Raw genomic sequence first — 22,311 nt, 5'->3', positions numbered from 1 at the left:
CTAATAAAAAGAAGACAGGGGCTGGGGCTGGGAGTTTGGTTAGTGGTGGAGTGCTTGACCAGGGTTCGATTCCTTGGTACTACATACATAGAAAAAGCCGGAAATGGCATTGTGGCTCAAGTGGTAGAGCTCTAGCCTTGAGAAAGCCCAAGGACAGTGCTCAGACCGCCCCCCTCAAGCGTTGGGGGGGGGCAGGAGCATGGCCTAGTGGTAGAGTGCTTGCCTACCATGCACAAAGCCCTGGATTCAATTCCTTAGAACCAATACACAGAAAAAGCCACAAGTGGCACTGTGGCTCAAGTGGCAGAGTGCTAGCCTTGAGCAAAAAGTGTCCAAGGACAGTGCCCAGGCCCCGAGTTCAAGCTCCATGACTGGTAAAAAAGGAGGATGAGGAGGAGGAGGAGGAAGAGGAGGAAGAATAGGAGGAGGAGGAGGAGGAGGAGGAGGAGGAGGAATAAAACTGAAACTTTGAAAATTCAAGGTCACCTAAGTACTGCTTTCCTATTCTTCCACTCCCAGAGGAAGTGTTCAAGGGCGAGCCAGCTGTATGCATTTCACTACGCGCAACTCAATTTAGGTCTCCTCAGTGACCAGGGTTTGGGACACGGAATTACCAAGTACATCAGAATTTGAAATATCAAGCCAGCGAGCTTTGTCCTTAAAATTCATTTGCCCAGTTAGCTTTATTTTAAGCAGGTTTCCTATCTTCAGAACAAGGCTAATGAGGCTGACTCCTGTAATTGACCCAGGAAGCCATTCCTTGATTACTGGACTTTGGACAACTGCAGGAAAGGCAGCGCATGTCCAGTAATAGGGAGTAATGGATGCACAACTCCTATTGATAATTAGAGGGGACCAAGGGAAGAACACGAAGATGTCACAAGGCAGGAAAAACAGCATGATGGAAGAGCAAGAATACTGCTTCATTAATTACTTCCAGCTCACCAAGTCTGACTGTCAACCACATCCCCCCTGGTTAAGCTGAATACTGACCTTGAGGCATTTTTTAAGGAAGAGATTGATTTGAGGTAAGCTGGCTTTGCCCAAGGGCTTGCAATAATGTTTTGCTTGAATTTCAAAATGAATAATGAACTTAATAACAGTACGAATGTTCACAGAGCCATTCTTCAAAGGCTTTCAACACTGTATTATTCCCTTCTTTTACTGCCTGACATTTTGAGTATCTGAATAGAAAGGAAACAATTTTTTCCATTAACACTAATAAAAAACTTCTACTCACCTCAGGGACATTAATCAGAACAGAATTATTTTATTGTCAGCCTATCACTTTTCTTACTCCAATCACAGGTTCTGCTTTAAGGTTCTTTTGCCTGGCCTGTCATCTTCCTTCCTCCCCCACTTAACACGAATCCTTTACCCAGAGAATGTCAGCGATGGCTTCATCCTTCAGCAACAGTTTGAACACAGGAAGACCAGAAACCTGGTCTTCTCACCACCCTGTACTTTGTGTCTGCTTTTCTCATCTGACTGAACATTCCACAAGAGCAAAGCAAGACCTTGAGGTCTTGGTAATATCTGGTGTGTGATAAGCAAGCCAGATATTAAAATGTTAAAATATTGCAATGCTGGGACTTGAGCCCAGCGCCATATGCGTGCTAGGCAAGTGTTCTAACATCCCGAGTTACAAGTAACATCCCGAGTTCTACCCTGAAACGATTCCCTGAACAAAGGCCCCCTCTTCCTCATACGTATCCATGATCCTCCCTTCCTGGGTCTGAGAGGCCTGGAAAATGGGGACTCACTGTTCACGAAGACGGCAAACCTCAGGAAAGACAGATAGCGCTCCCCTTCAATGGGGTTCCAGCCAATGTCAGGATACCCTTTGGCCAGAAGCATGGGGCAGCTCTGCAGTCCACAGCCTGCCAGGTAGGTTACCACCTGCCAAAGACAGCACACAAGTAAATGATGGAGACTATATTAAAGAGAAAAAAAAAGTGAGAACGTATAAGAGAGAGGTTGGGGTCTTCGGCACTTTGGGTGAGAATGTAAAGTGGCATGGTCACCATTCAGAAGTTCTTCAAAACATCAGGCAAAAATAGAGCTAGCACATGACTCCGCCATTCCACGTATGATTACACATTCAACACACGGAAGGGAGACTCAAGAGGGACTTACACAGACCACACTCTGGTCAGCGGTTCCTGCCAAGGCAGAGGCAGCACGACCTACATGAGAGTAAGAGTCCCTGCACTGCCCGTGTGCTCGCCTGAGCTAGGGGACATCCACCCCGAGATAACCGAGAGCCGTCAGATTCTCCTGGGACACACAGCCCACGGCTGCTCGCCTGAGCTAGGGGACATCCACCCCGAGATAACCGAGAGCCGTCAGATTCTCCTGGGACACACAGCCCACGGCTGCTCGCCTGAGCTAGGGGACATCCACCCCGAGATAACCGAGAGCCGTCAGATTCTCCTGGGACACACAGCCCACGGCTGCTCACCCCTTTGGCTGCTCCTATGGTTTCAGAGGTGCTTCTTTCCCTGAGGCTGCTAGATGGTAGCGCTCCTGGGCTCTGGCCCAGACATGTGTCTCTATTTGCTCCAGCTGGGCCCTGGAATGATCTCATCTACCCCAGGATGTCAGTCACCTTCTGCATGTTCTACCTGAAGCTCCAAAGGCTCTCCTGAGCTTCAGCACTGTGAGGGGACACACACACACGTACCTCTATCTATCATCTCCTGGTTCCGTAGATTCTACCACTTTCCACCATCATTAAATGAAGTCAACTCTGTCTCTCAGCTCTTCTCCTTGCCTAAATCCTGCTTCTGTTCCAGTCATTTCTTGCAAAAGCCAGGCGTCCCCCAACCTGTAGTGGGTTCCACTGTCACTCCCCCCCCCTGTAGCCCTCCGTCAGTTTCTGAGTTCTTGTCTGTCTACTGAGACCTGGCATACAAGGGGTAGATGCAGCTGAACGCTTCACTCTCTGGCTGATACTGGGGATACTGCTTAAACTCCATGCTTGATTTCAGTGCCCATAACTGAAGAAGAATAATACAAATCTCACTCTACAGACTTGAGAGTTAGGGTGTAGTGTGGCAATTTTGCAGGAGTCTGAGCTTCCAGTATCAACAGAGTCCAGTTTGGGAGTTCCCTCCTTTCTCACCATGCCTGAAACACTCTGTGCGTCAGTCCAAGTCAACGTTTGGGTTCTGCCCCCAAAGCCCCAAACAATACCTTGGCCACCACTTTCTGAGCGACCTTTCTGGCCAGGGCTGCATGCTCACCTCCCTTCTGCTCTCAAACGCACTGTGGGTGCAATGAGTGGATGACCTGTGACCCCTCCAGCTCTTGGCTCAGTCCCTTCCAGCTTGCTTTCTCCTCACACTTAGAAAGCACACTGTCACTCTTGCCAGCACCCAGTACAGGGATGGTGAACAGACGTACGAATTAGTCCCCAGCCACCATGATCCTCAGAGCCCCACGCAAAGCTCCAGGGAGCACTCCTGACTGCACAAGTCTCCGCCCCGTCTCTTGTGTATATGTAAGCGCATGCCTCAAATGACACGGAGCTTGGTACATGGAGGATGACAAGGCTCTCCACATACAAAGAACGTCTATAAAGCTACTCACAGGTGCCTCCTGGCCCTAATTCTGGCTGTGGCCAGTGACATGGTACCGTCTATCCTCTGCAAGCTCACCAAGATGAAATGGCTTTCTGGAAACCAGACTTTGGCCTGCTTGCCCTGGGCTTGGCGATGTGCACTCAGGCAGGACAGATGACATAGTGCATTCCCCACCCCCAAGGGCCCGTCACCTTCTCAAGATCCGGCTCTTCTAAGCCGAGTGCTAACTCGTTGTTGTCCATCACGGAGGAGGCTGCCACATCCAGGGGGGTGGACCCCCTCATGGAGGGGGAGGCTGAGGGAATGAGGAGAGAAGGCCGCTCAAATCGGAGTCAAGGCCGCAGTTTACGGAGTGGACAGCAGAGGGCAGTGAACACACGCCGCCTGGTCCTCGAGGAGGTCCTCGGCAGGAACCTCCGCGAAGAGCGGCCTCGCTTACCCTTCTTCCTCCCTAAAATTATGACTTGTTGTAAACACAGATTTGTAGAAAACATGTCCCCAGGAAAGAATAAGACACGTATTTTCCTAGCTCCTCAGGAGGCTGAGGTCTGAGGATCAAGGTTCAAAGCCAGCCTGGGCACAGAAGGACCTGAGACTCTTATCTCCAGTTAACCTCTAGAAAACGGGAAGTGGGCTGGCTCAGGGGTAGGGAGGTAGCCTTGGGCTGTAGAGCTCAGGGACAGCGCCCACACCGAGTTCAAGCCCCATGACACACCAAAAAAAAAAAAGACATGTATTTCAATACAAAGAACACGTTCTCTTTCTTTCTTTCTTTTTTGGGGGGGGGGTGGTCTTGGTTTTTGAACTCTGGGCCTGGGCCCTGCTCCCGAGCTTTTTGTTTTTGCTCAAGGCTAGTGCTCTACCACTTGAGCCATGGAGCCACTCCTGGCTTCCCCCCCCCAAAGTCGTTTAATGGAGAAAAATGTCTCATGGACTTCGCTGCCTGGGCTGACTTTGAACCACAATCCTTAGGTCTCAGCCTCCTGAGTAACAACGCCAAGGTGTAAGCCATTGCTGCTGGGCTAAAGCACATGTTATCCAAGACAAAACTTTTAGGGCCCCATCTGGTGATCACATGAGTTTAAAAATATCTCCAAATATCATTAGCTCATATAGTCACATCAGGCCACCAACGTTGCCTGTGACCTTTATTTTCAGTCAGGTTGGCTTGCAAGGTTAGTTGCCTGAGACAGCATTTGATAAAGAACAAAAAGAGGGCAAGGTTTCAAGTGCATGTATTTGCATATTCTATATATTCATGTGGCTCACACCCAGGCAGAGGGTCAGGAGGACCAGTAGAGGTGCTTTTCTTGGGTGGATCATGACTATTCATCTGAACTTGCTCTTGGCTAGTCAGCAGCATACCGAGCATAGCACTCGTTAGCTGGAAAATAGGACGAGTGAGCTTGGTAGTCGGCCTGGACCTGTGACCTTGGTCCTCTCGGCTCCACTTCCTGGTCCGCTGAGTGGACTGGGAGGGATGTTTCTCAACCACATCCTTACCTCCATGCAGCATTTCCTAAACTACTAGTCCCTGGTCGCCAGGGGGTCCGTGCCAACTCAAGTGTCACCTTGTTGGATGATAGAAACGTGTCCAACAGGGAGAACATAGACATGTTCTTATGCACATGTTTCTAGCACAGGTGTATTTACAATTACCTCGGCGTGCTCCCCTTTATCTCCTATGTAGTCAGGAGGGGCAGTGCAACCTCAGTGGCAGTGAGGAAGTCTGAACACAGCAGGCAAACATGGCAGACGTACACGCAGACATACCTAGGCCCACACTGCTGTTTTCTAGCAGGTAACTTAGATGCTCGAACATAGCCTTCTGATTTTGCCGGCTAATTCGACAGAAATAGCAGAGGAAGCGACAGCAGCTGGCAACCATCTTTGGGAAAGCAATCTGCGGGCAAAGTGTCAGAGAGAGGATGCCAAACCAGGAGGCTTTCCCGAGGAGTCTGATCTCGGAAGCCATGGTTTGGAAAGTGAACTTTCTCCTTGCTTTTCTTTTTCCCTAAGACACAGTCAGTGGGGGGCACCTAAGAGAAGCCTTCCAAAAACATGGAGAGCTAACTGTATAGTTCTGAAGTGTCTTTCCTCAGCAGAATCCCAAGGTGTCACATGAACCCACCCTCTCTACATGGGGCTAGGAGAGGGGTGGACAGGACCCCTCTGATGGGGTCACGGAAATCAGCATGGAGATGCCATTTCACATCACTAATGGTTATGCTTGACACCCATGCGTAACCGAGTGATCAGCACCCATACGATAGGCCACGTCTTTTAATTCTACCAGATTCAAAACATGGTGTCCATGTAAATTCAGGATCCCAAAAGACACGATGTAATCCCCCTTAGCCTCCCTGCAGCATCACTGTAAGTGCTCTAAGAAACAGGCTTCTGAAGGCTGCTTGTGGAGTGGGCCAGCGCATACACAGGGAATCTTGTAGCCAGATCTGACTTTCTCAAGGGATGGGAAGGAAGCCTCTGTGTGTGTGTGTGTGTGTGTGTGTGTGTGTGTGTGTGTGTGTGTGTGTGTGTGTGTGTCTGTGCATGCGCGTGTGCACTGGGCTTCTGCTCTTCCTTCACATTCCCACCCCCAGCATTGGTGAAAGTGCACTGGGATCCGTTTATTCCTTGAATCTGCAACATGTGTGACCTGCTGACGGCAGAGGCAAGAATCCTCTGATACTGCCAGGACTGTGAACATCCCTCCATTTTACTACAGTCTCCTCCAGACTCAGCTCAAAGGAACCCAGAGTGATTCCACTTTGGAAGGAGCAGGGCTGCAGCATGCAGGGGTAGACTTAGCAACTGAAGGGCCCGTGGGGGTGAGTAGGTTCCCCAAGCTTTAAGAACTGGCCCCAACCACAGCACTGTTTCCTCTTGGCTCCATTCTGGCATTATGCACAGGCCTTTGCCTCCCTGGCAGAGTTGCCTGAGACAAGAGACCAGCCTGGAGGTCCTGCACACACATCCATCACCCCGCAAGCCCCTGCCCCGAGTCCAGGCCTCTGCATGGCCTTCATTACCTGTGACTTCTCAGTGCCCAGCACATTCACCATGACCTCCATCACCGTCTCGTGCATGCCCAGGACTCGCATGAGGTTGGGGTGCTGGTAAAACACCTTGTTGTTCATGATGTCTCTAGGGGATGATTAGAGGGAGACTTCAGCACCTGCTTAGCTCTATGTTACAAGAGTTCAGAGATCAGCGCATGAGCACAGGGCACGGAAAAAGGCAGTAAGGGTGTGGGATGTCTCTTTTTGCTTCTTTACTTCTCAACACTGGCTTTCTGAATTGGAAATGCTTCTTGCTGATGGTGTTTTTCTGGTTAAACAGTTGCCCCTGGTACTGTTTGTTTGTTTGTTTTTGAGACAACTCTCCTCCATGCATGTTCATAGGGTCTTCAAATTCTTTCGTGTGTGTGTGTGTGTGTGTGTGTGTGTGTGTGTGTGTGTGTGTGTGTGTGTGTATGTTTATTTTACTGATAGGGATGCATTCTTTTCTTAAGGCAGTTTTATATTTTAGGTAGTATAAAGTTTATGGACACCAATCTTTAAAAACCAGTGATGTCAGAATCATAAGTCTTTGTTACTGTGGTTTGGACTCAGAGCCTTGCATTTGCTAGGGGCTCTATCACTTGAGCCAGACTCCCAGCCTCTATGTTTTGAATTCATATTTATTTAAAAATCGTATTTATCGTGTGATAAACAAAGCTGCAGGCAAAGAAAGGCTCTGAAGTGCAGACGCTGCCTGCTCGCTGCCTGCTCACTGGCCCGGGCCTTCATGCTGGAGGTCACCTACTCTTTGCCTTGCCACTACTCCCCTCCCACACCCCTAGAGACCCCCTGCAACCCCCCATGGCAGCCTTACCCCTGCAAAGACTCAGGGGGGTTAAATCTGAAGCTCTTTCCTCTCCCATAAAAGCCATTTTGGGAAATGAGCTTGAGGAACGCTCCCCTCTGCTCTCTGTTCTCTCCCCCAGTTAGGTTCAGACTCACTTTCGGACATAGAGGTCTGCCTATGGGTTGTGGCTCAGAGGTAGTATGCTACAATGTTGATTCAAATCAGGAGAGTCACTAGTCAGTCTCTTTTGGAGGTTGTGAAATGGAAGTGTTACTGTAGAGGAGAGAACCTTCAGATGGCTAATATGTTGCCAAATGCTTTGCTACGTTGTTTCTAAGGCAGACCCATGAACATTACCACCGGTAAAGGAATCTTACAAATCAAAACCCATCTGGGCAGGTGAGACTTCGGAAAGAAGGTCCAGGGGTGATTTTTCAGATGGAAGCCTCAGGCCACAGCAGGTCAAAAGCTCAAATTATTTCTGTCTTGCTTGAATATCTTGTTGCTTCCTCTTTTTTTTTCTTCATCTCCCTATGGCTATTTTCAGAAGATTCCAGTGAAAGGATTGCCTTTCCCTCACACAAGAATCCCCTATCTTCCCTTTGTCATGTCTTCGGCATGAGTGGCGGGTGGCCCGGTGAGGAAGGTGGGTCATGTGGCCAGGACATAATCTCAGGGGGAGAAAGGAGCTCTGGAGTGCAGAGACAGAGTGACCTACCCCAGCCCGTGGATCATGAGCCGCTCCTCGTCCTTGCCCATCCTGACGCTGAGGAGGGAGCGAATCTGGCCCAGAGCACCCAGCAGGTTGCTGGTGTCGCTGACGGAGGCCTGGCTGATGGTGTAGGTCTTCCGGAGCGCCTGCAGCAGCTCCCCGATGCTGTCGTACTGCCTCCGGAGGAGGTGGAACATCATGCGGACCAGCTCCGCGTCCTGGATCTGGTTCTCCTGGGCCCAGCAGATCATGGTCTGGGAGACCAACTCCTTCAGTGTGGCTGGGGAGAGAACAGAGGACCAAAGCCTGCTCGGTGACTGTCATGCTCAGAGAGGGCTGGTCACTGCAGCCCGGAAGCTCAGGAGCACTGCCACTTAACTTAAAAAAAAATAGGGCCGGGAGTTTGGCCTAGTGGTTAAAGTGCTTGCCTAGCACTCGACCAGGGTTCAATTCCTTAGTACCGTACACATAGAAAAAGCTGGAAGTGGTGCTGAGGCTCAGTGGTAGAGCTCTAGCCTTGAGAAAAACCAAGGACAGTGCTCAGGCCCTGAGCTCAAGCCCAGGACTGGCAAAAAAAAAAAAAAAAGAAAAGAAAAAGAAAAGAGAAAAAGAAAAATATGATATTGATACTTCAAAAAAGAATATAACAATGACACATTAAAGGTACTACATCTATCATTTTGATTAAACAATGTTAGAATAAGACTGTCCTAGCCTTTGGGGAGTTTACGAGCCAGTTCTTTATGTTTTCATTTCATAATAAAAGTTTATCTTTGTGAGGTGCTGTAGTAATACTATAATGGGGGTATGTATAATGCCTGGAAGAGAGAAGACAGCATGACTTTGGGTGGAGGAAGGGAGGAAAGGAAAATGTCAGAGAATGACTCCTTAGAGTAAAGCAAGGCACACACTGGAATTTCTCACCAGTAAAGATCTCTGAGCATTTTACGACACCACACTCTGCAACCGATGCCTCAGAGTCACTGCTTTCAGAGTGCCGAGAGACATTTTCCATGGTAAGCACACACAGGTACATTAGGAGACAGAGGCAGAAGATGGAGGGGATGCCTGGCCACGTCTGAAGGCCGTCACCCTGGGAAATGACTCCATGCCCCGGATCTTTCGCAGCGGTCAGCTGACACTGCTTCCTGAACTACTTTTAGGCTCTGGAGGGGACCCTGCAGCACAGCCAGGGAGGCGAAACGGACATGCTTAAAAGCTGTCACTGTCTCCAAGTCTAGTGCTGCACCCAGAACTTTGGTTAAGGCCGGGGATAAAGTCTGAACCACGGGCCAAGCAGCTTGCTGACATGCCGGTGCTGCAGCTGGTGTTAAGTCCACGCTGAGCTGTGGACTTCCATCACTGGGTGTGGAGCTGTGGCTCTGTGTGTCCTTCGGCTCATCTGTAAAAACTCAGTTCCTGAGTTACCCAGCATAAGAATTCAATTACTGATGCTCTGGAGGAGATCTGGAGGCAAAGAACCAAGTCAACACACTGCGGTGCCTTCAAACCTTTGGGCGTTTAGATGGGAGACATCAGCCAGGAAGCTGAGAGAGGGATACCCAAGTAGAGAGGCCCAATAAGAAGATGACCCTGGAGCTCTCTCGAGGCAGGAGCTGGTGGTTTCTGGGGAACTTGTATCAGTGGCCTGGCTGGGATCCTCTCAGGAGACCTGTCCCTGGGACACTGTGGCTCCCATTTGTGCTAGTTAACATCCACAGTTGGAACAAAGGCAAGCACAGAGACTCTCGTACCCAACTGAAAAGTTGTCCAGTTCCTCTAACGCCTGTTACTTGGCAAGAAGGAATTATAGATCTCACCACTAGCAACCAAATCCTCTGCAGAGAGCACACACAGGGTCACAGCCTCCACTTCCAGATACAGAATTGGTAATCAGCTCAAGATCGTACCCTTCTCAGCAGGGAGTCATGATGAAACCCTGCAAATGTTAGCTTTCAATTACTGCAGGTTTAGGTTAATTTAGGATTTTAGGTGCGCGCGTAGCTTCATGCTGATTCAAAATCCAAATCGTGTAAAATCTGTACAGCTGACACCTCGCTAGGGGACAAATGAGAACCAGCTCTTCACCCTGCGGCACGGAGCAGGACAACCTGGGAAACTTGAGATCCCCGTGCAAAGGAATCTTGACTACAAGTAAGTGCATGTTTGTGTCACCAAGCACATGCACAGCTTAAAAACCAATCTGGGCTGGAGGCTGGGGCTGGTGACTCATCCAAGCTCTTCAGAAGGAAGAAACTGGGAGATCATTGTTTTAGGCCAGCCCAGGTAAAACGGCTGGTGAGACGCCTATTTTAACAAATACACTGGATGTGATGATGCAGCTCTGTAATCCCAGCTATGTGGGAGGAGTAATCTGGAGGATTGTGGTCTGAGGCCATCTCCAGGCAAAAATGCCAAACTTCACCTCCGAAGTAATGAAGCAAAAAAACAACAAAAAACAACCAAGGGCTAGTGCAAAGCTCAGGTGGTAGCGCACCTGCTAGCATGTGAAGGCCCTGGGTCCAATCGCTAGTACCACTAAAGCAAATCAATCGCAACAACAACACAACCCAGTATGGTCCCCGGGTCCAAGCAAAATCCAGCACCGCTGTCTTTATTACACAGGGGCAGAGGGAATTTCGTAGAAAGTGTGATACTGAGGTCCATTCATAGCGGACAGAGCTTCCGAGTATGAGGCCAATGTTCAGTGAGAAGTGTTCGGGGTGGGCAGAGGGGGACTCCTGAAGACGTGTGTCTGACAGTAAGTCAGGACCCCTGAGCTTCCTTCATCTCCAGGGGCACGGGGAGGATGGTGAGGCCCCGGGAACAGAAAGACTTTTCATTTTTTGACCCATACATTATGTAGCCTTTCAGGAGACTTCGGTGGCTTGAGTACTGGGATCTCTCAGCTTTGCTCTAGAGCCGGCGCACACCTCTTCCACACGCTTCTAACCTGCCCTTGCCTGAGCAGCTCAGTCGCCTCTACATTAGCTCTGTAATCGAACCACGTTTCCTAGTGATTTGTGACACATTCAAGGTTAACTACTCTTGAATTTCAAGACACAGTATTCTCAATGAGGAAGCTAAGTAATACGCAAGAGGTAGTTAATGAAAAATAAAGTGTAGAATGATGCTAGACTGTGTGGCCTACGAGTTAAGACAATTTATAAGGAGGGTAACTCCTATGGTAAGATACAAATGAAATTGTGGAGGAGAAGCAATGAGATGCTTTATTTCTTCCACAGGTCATTTACCTATGCTTCTCTTTATTTCTAGAACAGGACCCACTGTGTGGAGACTACAAAGCTGGGAGAAAACCTGAACTTAAAGTGTACAGGGGCCTGTGAGATCATATGGTTATCTTTCAAATACAACTTTTCTTCAAGAGACGATTCTCACATATAGCTCATGTATTGAGTATCTGTATTTTTTCCCTGCATCAGTGAAGAATGCTGATGGTTTTAATAGGATTTTAAAATATTCTCTGGATATACTTGAACCTCTTTTATAACCAAAGAGAGACACTACATAAAGGACAAGTGCAATTGAATACTGATCCCATTTCAGTTGCTTTTCTAACTTTATCTCTAGAAATGCTGCCCTTATAATCCCTACAGAACACATTAGTATTTATAAGAAACAACTCCTGAAACAGGAGAGATGAGGTAAACTCTACAGTCCGCCATTGGGGCCGGCATGTCTTCCTCACTCACTGGGGGTTTTCCAGCTGAACCTCGTAACTCTGACATTCTCATCCATGGACGGAGTGGAGCTTTGAGAGGGATGGTCTAGTGTATAGCTGGTTCATTTCAGTTTTGGGTTTAAAAAAATCAAGCAAGTCCTCAAACAGAGTGTCTAGGAAAGCTGGTCGTGCATTGGTGCTTCCTTCAATAAGTACAGTTACTTCATTTATGGGGTCACCATTTACTACCTAACTCACTCCATTTTTGTAATTATTGTAACTAGGTATAGTCACATTGAGGCAATTATATCAAATGTATGATCCACAAGCCACATTTAAAATGACTGGAAATACTTCTAAGAAGACTTCATGCCTGAGGAATACTTTAAAAGACAGGCATTCCTCTATTGGACTGATCTAACAACATTCCCTAAAGAGGACGTTGGGGTATCTTCCCATCACAGTCGACCTTCACACCCACAGTTGACTTCTTGTTCAGTTATTTACTTCCTTCCGCTAGTCCTTTTATAACTTGCTTCTCTGGTTTCAGAACCCAAGCTGGCCACATGTGGCTGCCACAGGAAACTGCCGGCAGAGGTCTACCACAGTTACTGTAACTCACGGTGAAGGTGCCCAACAGCAGTGGACATCATGTCTTAGGATTCAAGTGTCATTTTTGGGTTGTAAGATTCTAGAAAGTTTGCTTTTCTCCTCCAAATTAGAGTTTACATTTCTGTGAGTGCTCTGAAATCTGGGTCAGTTTCAAAGAAAAAAAAATCACCTACTTACGTTGAGAACAGAGGCAGACAAAACTACATTATACTTAGGCTAAACTTAGAAAACAATCCATAATGCTCATATTACAAAAGATAATTATGTGCATCTAAATTATGTATACTTAAAATTCCAGAAAACACACACAGGTGGCATTTCTAAGTGACCTCTGCTTTTTTCTTCCTTTAAATAGGCTGAATAATGACCCTAAATATGTACATATCCCAGTTTCCAGGACTTCTATTACTGCATATGGCAAAGGGGACCTTGCAGACGTGGCTGGGAACCCAAAGAGGAAGGACTGCTGTAGATTACCCGTGGCTCTCTGAATCACAAGGAGGACAGAGGAAGTTAGAGAGGGTTGTGGGATGGCAGAGGCGGAGGTCAGCGTGGTACCAGGTGAGAAGGAGCTACCAGTAACCAAAGAAGAAGCCAGGAAAGGCAAGACATGGGCTTAGAAAGATACCGAAGGCTTGCTGACTGCGTACTCACTTTGGACTCCTAAGACAGTCTGCGGCGATTTCCAACAACGATAACTAGGAAATTCATCTAGTCCAGCTGGCGGAGATCCTGAGTTAGGGACGCTGGACTCTCGAGGATAAAGAAGAAAATTCTGATAGGGCTGCTGACGTAATTGGAGGTCTGTCTCCATCTGGCCCAGAGCTTAGGCCCAGCCAGAATCAACATTAAGCAGAGAAAGCACCTACTGTGAATTAGGCATGGAACACTACCCAGGAATCTCATACAGTCTCCAGGTCCTTACACAGCTTCCACTTCTCCTCGGGACATGAAGAGCTACCTCCGACTGGATTTCAAGAGGGCACTGAGTAAAACAGAGGCTGCAGAAGACAGCATGGTGCAGAGCGAACAACACCGATGACCACTCACCACCCATCCACCCTTTCCTCCTCCTTCAGAGCATGCTGGTTGTATGCAAAGCTCCCTTTCACCTAGGGGCCATGTTCCTTAGGGACTAAACTCCATTTCCAAGGTGGGTTGCGCTGACTTCAATCAGCCAGCACCTTCTGTTTTCTAGGTCACCACAGGCACTGGTTCGTGGGCAGGCCTGTGAGCAAGTTCTCCCCTCAAAGGATTCTTGCTTGGAATACCAGAGAAACTGCCGTGCTTTCCCCTTAGGCACTGCAAAGGATAGTCAGGAGACCCAGAACTTCCCTTCCCATCTTACTGCCAACATGTAGGTGAAGCTACAACTGTGGAGAGAGGGAGAGAGGGATGGGGAGAGACAAGGAGAGGAGGAAGAGGAGGAGAGTGAGGGGGGAGAGGGATGGGGAGAAGAGAGGCAAAGAAGAAGAGAGTGAGAGAAAGGGGAAGGGTGAGAGAGAGAGAGGGAGAGAGAAGGAGAGAGAGAAGGAGAGAGAGAAGGAGAGGGAGGGATGGGGAGGAAAGGAAGAGAGAGAGGGAAGGAGAAGAGGGGAGGGAGGGAGAAAGAGGCTTATGTAAACTGAGTCACTGGATTAACCCATTCCATGCTCATTCCGTGTCTAAATCTATGGGAACAAGTCAATGAGGCCCCTCATTAGCTATGCTTCGTATGGTTCTCCTCAGAAACAGAAGTATATACAAACTTCCAGAACACTATTGAGCACTGTTTTACTGAGTTTTTATGTTTTTAGTTACCGTTATTCTTTCTTTTCTTTTCTCTTTCTCCTTCAGGCCCTGAGCACTGTCCCGAGCCTTTTCAAGGCTAGAGCTCTACCACTTGCACCACAGCACCACTTTGGCCTTTTCTGTATGTGTGGTACTGCGTCACCAAACCCAGCGCTTCATGCATGCTAGGCAGGCACTCTGCCACTAGGCCACGCTCCTAGCCCTAGGAATTATTTTATTTACAAGGAACCGGAAACATATAGGTGTTAAGGAAGTCGCTACACATCACATTTAGCACTGGCAGAGCTAGGGTTCAGAACTGCGCTGCTGGCATCTCTTTTTAGAGATCCTTGCCTCCACAAACCTCACAAAATAGTTGCCTCTGAATGCTTGACATTTATGTTATGCATCCTCTCTAGATACTCTCTTAAGAAATTCTGAAAGAGATTCAGAAAATAAAATGCCTGAAAACCATAAAGCTTAAGTTCCTTTCATTCTTACTTTTTTGACTGGTTACTCACTTTCCAGAGCCTCTATTTCTTTACCAGTAAAATAAAATTTCCCTGTAAAGTTTCTCTTGAAGAAAATTAAAATAAGCATGATATAGTAACAAGAACATCAGGAAGGGAATAAAGAATGCTGTTCTTAAGTTCTTATAGCAATATGTCTGTTTCTGTAAGTTTCTACAAAGTCAACTTATGGCTTAATATTTTAAGATTCTCTTCCTGAACCCTGAACTCTAACTTAATGAAGCCTCAAATAAGCCTGAGCTCACTGGTTTGAATGGACCCATGTTGAGAATGCCGCCACTACCAACACATTTTAATGCTCTGTGTCAACATTCTGCAGCTTGTTCCTCCTGAAAGGAAGAAGCAAACGCTGAGAGCACCAGGCCTCCTGACTGTGGGGGTGACTGGCCGTGATCACTGCATCAGGGCACACCACGAATCACGCGGAGACGAGCCGGGGCTGCTGGATGGCCTCTGGGATGGCTGTGGTGATGGCTGGTGGGGAAGGGAAGCTTTTTGTTCTAGGGGTCACACAATGCAGGGACACACTCCTGACTCTGCTGGGGGGGGGGGGGGGCTGGGGAAGGCCTCCACTCTCTTTGCTCTGAGCCCCAGGGCATCCCCGAGGCCAAACTCATCTCATGGCCAAATATCTACTTCTTATTCGCAGAGAAGGTCAGGGAGAAAGTTGAATCTATTGATTCCAAGGAGACTTTTGGAGAATTCATTGCGCTAATTTCTCTATTTTCCAGTGCCCTTCTGGGTCTGGCCCTGCAGCAGGACTACTTTGTCTCCTTCTGCAAGGGGACACTGAGAATGTCCTGGCACTCAGAAATGAAAGAGAAGCCCCAGGACAGCCTGCAGCCTGCTCTCCAGTGACAAGCAGGCGAAGGGCTCCACCACTGGTGAGTTCCCAGGCCACAGTAGGCAGCCCAGCCCTGGGCCCCGCAGGCCGCCCAGCAGAGCCCACTCTAGACTTACCTTCTGGACACGACTCCTGTCCTCCACGCAGGGTCCCCTTGCTGCAGAGCAGAGCTGAGCTTCAAACTCCCGGCTGGAAGCCACACTGTTCACTTCAGCATCATCAGCTGAGGTGCGGGAGCCGCCCTGTGCCACTGTCAGGCTGCACTAAACTGGCATTCAACCCTCACGCCCTTTCAAAGCTGTACTCAACTAATATTCCACCCTCACAGCCATCATGCAAGACTGGGAGGGGCAGCGTTTTTTTTTATGGGATGACCCATCACAGCCCAGCTCTTCAGTGTGATAAACAGGGTTCTTGTGAACAGCTGGCCTGTGGAGGTCAAGGGGGTGAGCAGCACAGAAGCACGAGGCTGGGATACGAAGCCTCCTGCGTCAGCAGCCTGTGGACTCCAGGAAACCACCTCAAGTCCTACTGGCCAGGCTTTCAGGGCAGACTGCAGAAGCAGGTGCTTCATGGCAGGACCATTCCCAAGCCAGCTGGACACCCTCTCACCCTCCAGTAACCACAGAAACTTCACAGCCAGATTCAGCCAGTCCTTCTCCCTCACGCCCTGGGGTCTCATCCATCACAGTGAGGTAATTAGCCTGTTGTTTTGGGCATCAGTCAACCAGCCTCATAATCACCATCTCTAAACACGGAGGAGATTAATGACTGACGATGATGAGGAAAAGAATAGAGAGGCAGAGGGCTTTTGCTCACATGTTAGAAGACTTTCAAGATGAAGATGGAACCACAATGGACTTGGGAGTCTGAGACCTTGGTATTTACTCTCCTGGCAAAATAATCAGAGGCTTTCCGTTTAGTCGCTATGTCTATCGAATCAGTATGGAGAATACCCAGATTTAAGTCAATATCCATGCTGTCTCCCCAGCTCTTCAACCCACGGCCACAGGCATCCACAAATGGTTTCTGGCAAGAGCCTGGGTGATAGATGCGAGAGTGGTTCAAGTCTTAGCCTGTGTCTGACTTGCTGCATTGGTCTGTCCAAACGGTCTCTCTTCTCACGTTGTGGCTTGTTGTGAGGCAGGAACGTGAGGTGCTGGCAGAGTGCTGGCACACAGGAGGCCTCCACGACAGTGAGAATTTCTATCTCCTGAGCACAGTCTGCCAAAAGGCAGGGCCTGGCATTCCCGAAACAGACTGTGATACACCTGAGGGAGCCAGGTTCAGAGTTGTGATCTCTACTTTGTCACCCTGGAACTGGGCACATGGCTGACTGCACTGGCATCCCCATTGTCTCACCCTGATGCCACGACTAACGACATCTACTGTCTGCCGTGTGGCATTATCAAGGCAAGTGAGGTACGCCCTGAAAATCTTTGTAAGACTTCTATGGAACTAAGTGGAAATAAGGCCTGACTTCTGCTGTGCGGGCTTCCATGCCTATAAATGAAATTGACCACACCTCAGGGTCCATGAAGGCTCTCTGCCTTTTTCTTACATTTCTAACTACTTGTCAAGATAGTCAACCTTGCGGATACCAAGAATCTACTTTTTTGTTGTGGCTGTCTGTGTTGATTTTCTTCTGCTATCACGACGAGTTATCACACATTGAGGAACTTGAAACAATGAGAGTTTTATTTTCTTATAGTTCTGTAAACCAGAAGTCTGACCCATGTGTGGACGGAAGTCAAGATGTGGCAAAGCAGAGTCCTTTCAGAAGGCACTAGGAGACAATCCTGTCCTTCCCTGTCCTTTTCGCTTCTTAGAGGCAGCCCACTTTCCTTGGCTTACAGCCCCTCCATAGCTTCTTCTGCCTTCCTTCCTTCATAGCCTCTCCCTCTCTCCCTCCCTTTCCTTCACCCTTCAATCTCCTAGACCCTCCCTTTCCACGGTAACGGATGGCTTCACCAAGAGGTGCCAGTGATGAAGCTCCCATACATGTTTCCAGGGCTTCAACACTTCCCCTGACAAATGGAGAGGATGTATTCCCTTCAGCGATAGTCTGACAAAGACAAAAGGTCAATGCAATGGATAATAAGATTTATGAGCCCCGAAGTGATGTTTTCAGATGAACGTATTATGTTTGACAGTCTATAGCTCTACTCTGTGATTTCAAAGTGTGTTCCAAGACGATTAGGAACATGGGGCAAGATAAAAGGTAGCTATATTAAACTTGGGAAATTCCTTCTTTCTATAAGTGAAAAATCTGCTGAGTCTGGCAAGGAGAAGATATATATATATATATATATATATATATATGTCAGACAATCTTCCTCTTGAAATGCTAATAGTTTAGTCAATTGACCTGTAGGAAAGATATGATCTTATTTCAACTTGGGTCAAAATGGTAAGCATTATCGACAAGGTAAAGATTACAGAAATAAAGCTGGGCAGGACTCTGTATTGAAAAAAATAGAAAGTGAAAGTTCTCTAGGATGCTGGCTGAACCACCCGTGTGAGAACTCAAAACCAAAAACTCCTACGTTTTACAAGCCCTCCTTTACTATCATTTTCTTTTTCTCAAGCAGATCAGTTTTTTGTACTGACACACCCCAAACAAAAGTGATAGAAAATGATAATAGGTAAAAGAAGGCAGCTAGGGAAAAACACAGGGTTTCCAGACACCAAGCCACTGAAACCTTCGGGTTCAGAAGACTGAAGGCCAGGTCCTTCTGGAGGAAAGGCGACGCTCACCATACAAAGCACAGTCAGCACAGGGTCAGGACAAGGCCCACACTGTTCCTGTGACACCCTGGCCCATCCACACACCCCGTGCATGTTAGAGAGCCTTAGGGAGGGAGCTGGGAGGGTGGTGTGGGAAGGCTCATGACTTACCAGGGCGTCGCTCCTCCTCCTCTGCTGGCCGAGTCTTCTCAGGCTTGGGTGGGCCTTTAATTTTGTACACCAAGGCACGAAGTCTTCCTGACCAGGAGGTGTCTTCCTCCTCCTCCTCCTCGTCCTCCAGGGGAACACCTGGTAGGCCAGAGAACAGAGAGAAGACCCGGCGATCACACAAAACCCCGAGCAGAAGAGTGAACGTACAAATGCAGCTCCCTATCCTTCTGAAGAATCCTAAAGAGATGGTACCATGCCTCTGGAAAGACGTTTAACTTTCCCTACCACACTTGAACAGTCTTTAGAAAAATACCCACCCTCCCCCACAGACATTAAAATATTGACACAGCCTTGGATAATGGTTGGAAGAAATACACAATTTCACCACTGTAACAGGGTGATGTTACAGTACTATATTCCAGTAGAAGAAGCACTTTAACATTCATTATTTCAAACACTCTGGCTCTGTCTCATACATTTATTACTCCAGCCAGCCCTTCAAGTACCAGCATCACAATGCCGAGGAGACACTTAAGACCAGCACAAAATGTATCCACAAGGGATTGCTGACTTATTATCCATAAGGGAAAATAGACAAACCCTCCCATGTACAGAAATACTGAAAAGTGGAGTATCCTACATCGCAGAGTCCCAGCTGTAAGGAAGCTGGGTGAGGTGAATAACAGAATGTGTCATTTTCCTTCTGTCTGTGGACATCCCTGTTCCTCACAAAGCCTCTCCTCAGTCACTATCCTGCCAGGGCCACTTCCTGTGTCATCTTTGACCCAGGCAGTGTGGACCCTTCTTGAACAACTGGCTCACCTGGTTGTCTAAGAAGGGAGGTGAGGTAGACTTCCCTTGGCTCTGGCCTGTCTCCCTCCCTACCCCACACCTGCCCCTCAGCTCAGCTCACCGCAATGGAGGAGTAAATCCTCGTGGAAGTCATACAGCTCCTCACGGATTTCCTCTGGGCAGGGACAATTCTCTCCCAGTTGGAAGTTGAGAAGCATGTTGATCTATGAGGGTGAGAGCAAGAAATGGCTCTTTAGCCTTCTGTATCAGTGAGGAAACTCAGATCTTCTTAGACATTTAACGGGTTCCTTCTTTAAGGTAAAATATTTAAGCTTATTATAGGGAAAAAGAGACCTACTTTATTTAAGTCCTTTAAGTCCTCCTGAGAATAAACGGATATTTAAAAAAAACTTCACTTTATCATAAAAGAGACTTGTAAATTGTGATGTAATTTTATAACTTAAAAGGCAGTCATTCCTAGCGGTGCACTGGTGACTCATTCCTGTAACCTTAGCTACTCGAAAGGCTGAATTTCCAGCCCAGGCAGGAAAGACTGTCAGACTCTTGTCTCCAATTAACTACCAAAAAAAAAAAAGCCAGAAATGGAGATGCTAGCCTTGAGTGCAAAAGCTCAGGGACAGTGCCACAGTGCCCAGGCTCTGAATTCAAGGCCAGGATGGACCGGCACACACACAAAAGGTAATCTTTCGCAGTGTATAGTTCAGTGACATTAAGTACATTCTCATTTTCATGCTATCATTTCTACTTCTAGCTTTCCTTACTCCTAACTGGATCTCTACACCCATTTCCCACCCTAGCCCTTTGTAATCACTATCCAGATTTATACTTTACAAATTTTGCTTAGTTTTTAATTTTTGGCCAGTCCTGGAGCTTGAACTCAGGGCCTGAGCACTGTTTTGGGGCTTTCTCAGGGCTAGAGCTCTACCACTTGAGCCACAGCCCCATTTCTCGCTTTTCTATGTATGTGGCACCCAGGAATCGAACGCAGGTCTCATGCATGCTAGGCAAGCACTCTAAACTAGGCCAATCTCCCAGCCCCTTATTTATTTATTTTGTTTTTGTGGGAAGGGGTTGTAACTGTAGCTTTCAGGTTTTTTTTTCCTTCTAAGATTAGTTTATCAACTGCACAAAAATTAAAATATCTAAATAAGCCAGTACAGTGGCTCACGCTTGTAACCCCAGCTACTCAGGAGGCTGAGATCTGAGGATCTCAGTTCAAAGCCAGCCTGGGCACTAAAGAATGAGATTCTTATCTCCAATGAATCACTAGAAAATGGGAAGTGGTGCTGTGGCTCAAGGGTGGGGCAGTAGCCTTGAGCTGAAGAGCTCAGGGACAGCACCCAGGCCCAGAGTTCAAGCCCCATGACCCACACACACAAAAGAAAATATCTAAAGAAGATGATTTACTGTGACTATCACACAAAGGTGACTACTGTGGCCACCCAATATCTTCCATACTGAGTTTGTCCACACTGGATGTGATTATACTCTAGATGTCTTTCTTTAAAAAAAAAAAAACTTCATTTTTCACTTGATTCGTCTTGAACATTTTAATAATTTGATCTTTTTTCTGCTACCAGGCGAGGCTTGAACTCAGGGCCTCATGCTACTCTTGGCTTGCTTGCTTGGCTCATGCTCTATCACTTGAGTCACTTGTCCAGCCCCTAGCATTTTGCTGGTTAACTGGAAATAGATTCCCGCAGACCTTTTCTGCCTAGGCTACTCTGAAGTGCCGTCTTCTAGTTCTAAGCCTGGAATTCCCAGGCTTAGATATATAAGCCACTGCTTTTAACCTAATTTTTAACAGCTGCATTGATTTCATTCTGCAAATGGATAAAAACATGTGCAACATATTTAGGATTTTTTTTATTGCGCTCATAAAGCTGAACTACAATTCCTTTACTGTATCTTTTGGTGGTAGAATTAGAACTTGTGACTTTGTCTTTACTAGACAAGTGTTGTTCCTTGCATCCTGCCCTCAATTCTTTCTATATTAGTTATTTTTACTGAGGCAGATAAAATACAAGATCAGGTCCCCCTTTTTTTTTGTCTACACTAGTGTGGCATTGTGACTATTACACCTATACATTCTGAATAGCTGGATTAACAGATACGGGCACCATAGCTATCTTTTCTTCTGTCAGTATGAAAACTTGAACTCGGGGCCTTGTGATATTTCTTAGCTATCTTGCTCACGGGTGGCATGCTACTACCACTTGATCCTAGCTTCCAGTCTGACATTTTGCTGTTTAACTGTATGGGGTATTGCATAAACTTTTCTATCTGGGCTGGCTTTCAAGTCTCCCGAGTATCTAGGATTACAGATGTGAGCTACTAGCATCTAGCTTACCCATGACTTGACCCCCCGGGGGGTCACACACACTTTTTTTTCTGATACGGCATGGATATAAACCTTGTTCATACACCTGATCATTGTTATCTAGGATAAACTCCTAGAAGCAAAACGAGTGGAGCAACAGGTTTGCACTCTAAAATGGATTTTTATATGAATTGCCAAATTGCTCTCCAGAATATTCACTACAATTTGCATCAGCACCAAATTTATACAAGTATGTATATTACCCTGCCATCTCCATTACAGTGATGAGAGTCAACACATTTTCAAACATTTTCCAATTTAATGGGTGAAAAATACCATGTCCCCGTTGCTTTAATTTGCATTTAATTGTTGGGGCTGAACTTTGTTTTTTCCGCATATAAAGACCAATTTGATTCCACATTTTATAAACCTTCTGTTTATGCTCTTCCTTCATTATCTTTGTGCCAGGAAATTATCCTTTTAAAAATGACTTTGTAAGTGTTTTGCAGACTTCCAGATTTTAACTCTGTAATATATACTCCAGGCTTCTCCATAGTTTTTAGAGAGCTTTAAACTTTGTTCACAGGGTCTGTTTTTGTGTGTTTTTTTTTCTTTTGGTTGTGGGGCTTGAACTCTGGGCCTGGGGCTGACTCTGAGCTCTTCAGCTCAAGACACCCTACCTCTTTGCACTGTGGTG

At 47.3% G+C, this 22,311-nt stretch overlaps 1 protein-coding gene across 1 annotated transcript in view; it reads right to left on the bottom strand.

Moving 5' to 3' along the window:
- Positions 1-22,311, bottom strand: part of Ryr3 (ryanodine receptor 3) — a 295,306-nt gene that overhangs the window by 94,638 nt on the left and 178,357 nt on the right. The window contains exons 39-45 of the mRNA XM_090357798.1: positions 19,395-19,497; positions 18,482-18,619; positions 8,152-8,425; positions 6,617-6,731; positions 5,358-5,487; positions 3,776-3,879; positions 1,764-1,899 (exon numbers count right to left, since the gene is read on the bottom strand). Coding sequence (XP_090213924.1) covers positions 1,764-1,899; positions 3,776-3,879; positions 5,358-5,487; positions 6,617-6,731; positions 8,152-8,425; positions 18,482-18,619; positions 19,395-19,497 — 1,000 coding nt within the window. The remainder of the gene's footprint in view (positions 1-1,763; positions 1,900-3,775; positions 3,880-5,357; positions 5,488-6,616; positions 6,732-8,151; positions 8,426-18,481; positions 18,620-19,394; positions 19,498-22,311) is intronic.

The sequence above is a fragment of the Megascapheus bottae genome, chromosome 25, assembly GCF_031878675.1.
Source record: "Megascapheus bottae isolate mThoBot1 chromosome 25, mThoBot2.hap1, whole genome shotgun sequence".
Lineage (NCBI taxonomy): Eukaryota > Metazoa > Chordata > Mammalia > Rodentia > Geomyidae > Megascapheus > Megascapheus bottae.
The sequence above is the reverse complement of the archived record's forward strand: the minus strand, read 5'-3'. Positions and strand labels throughout refer to the sequence as shown.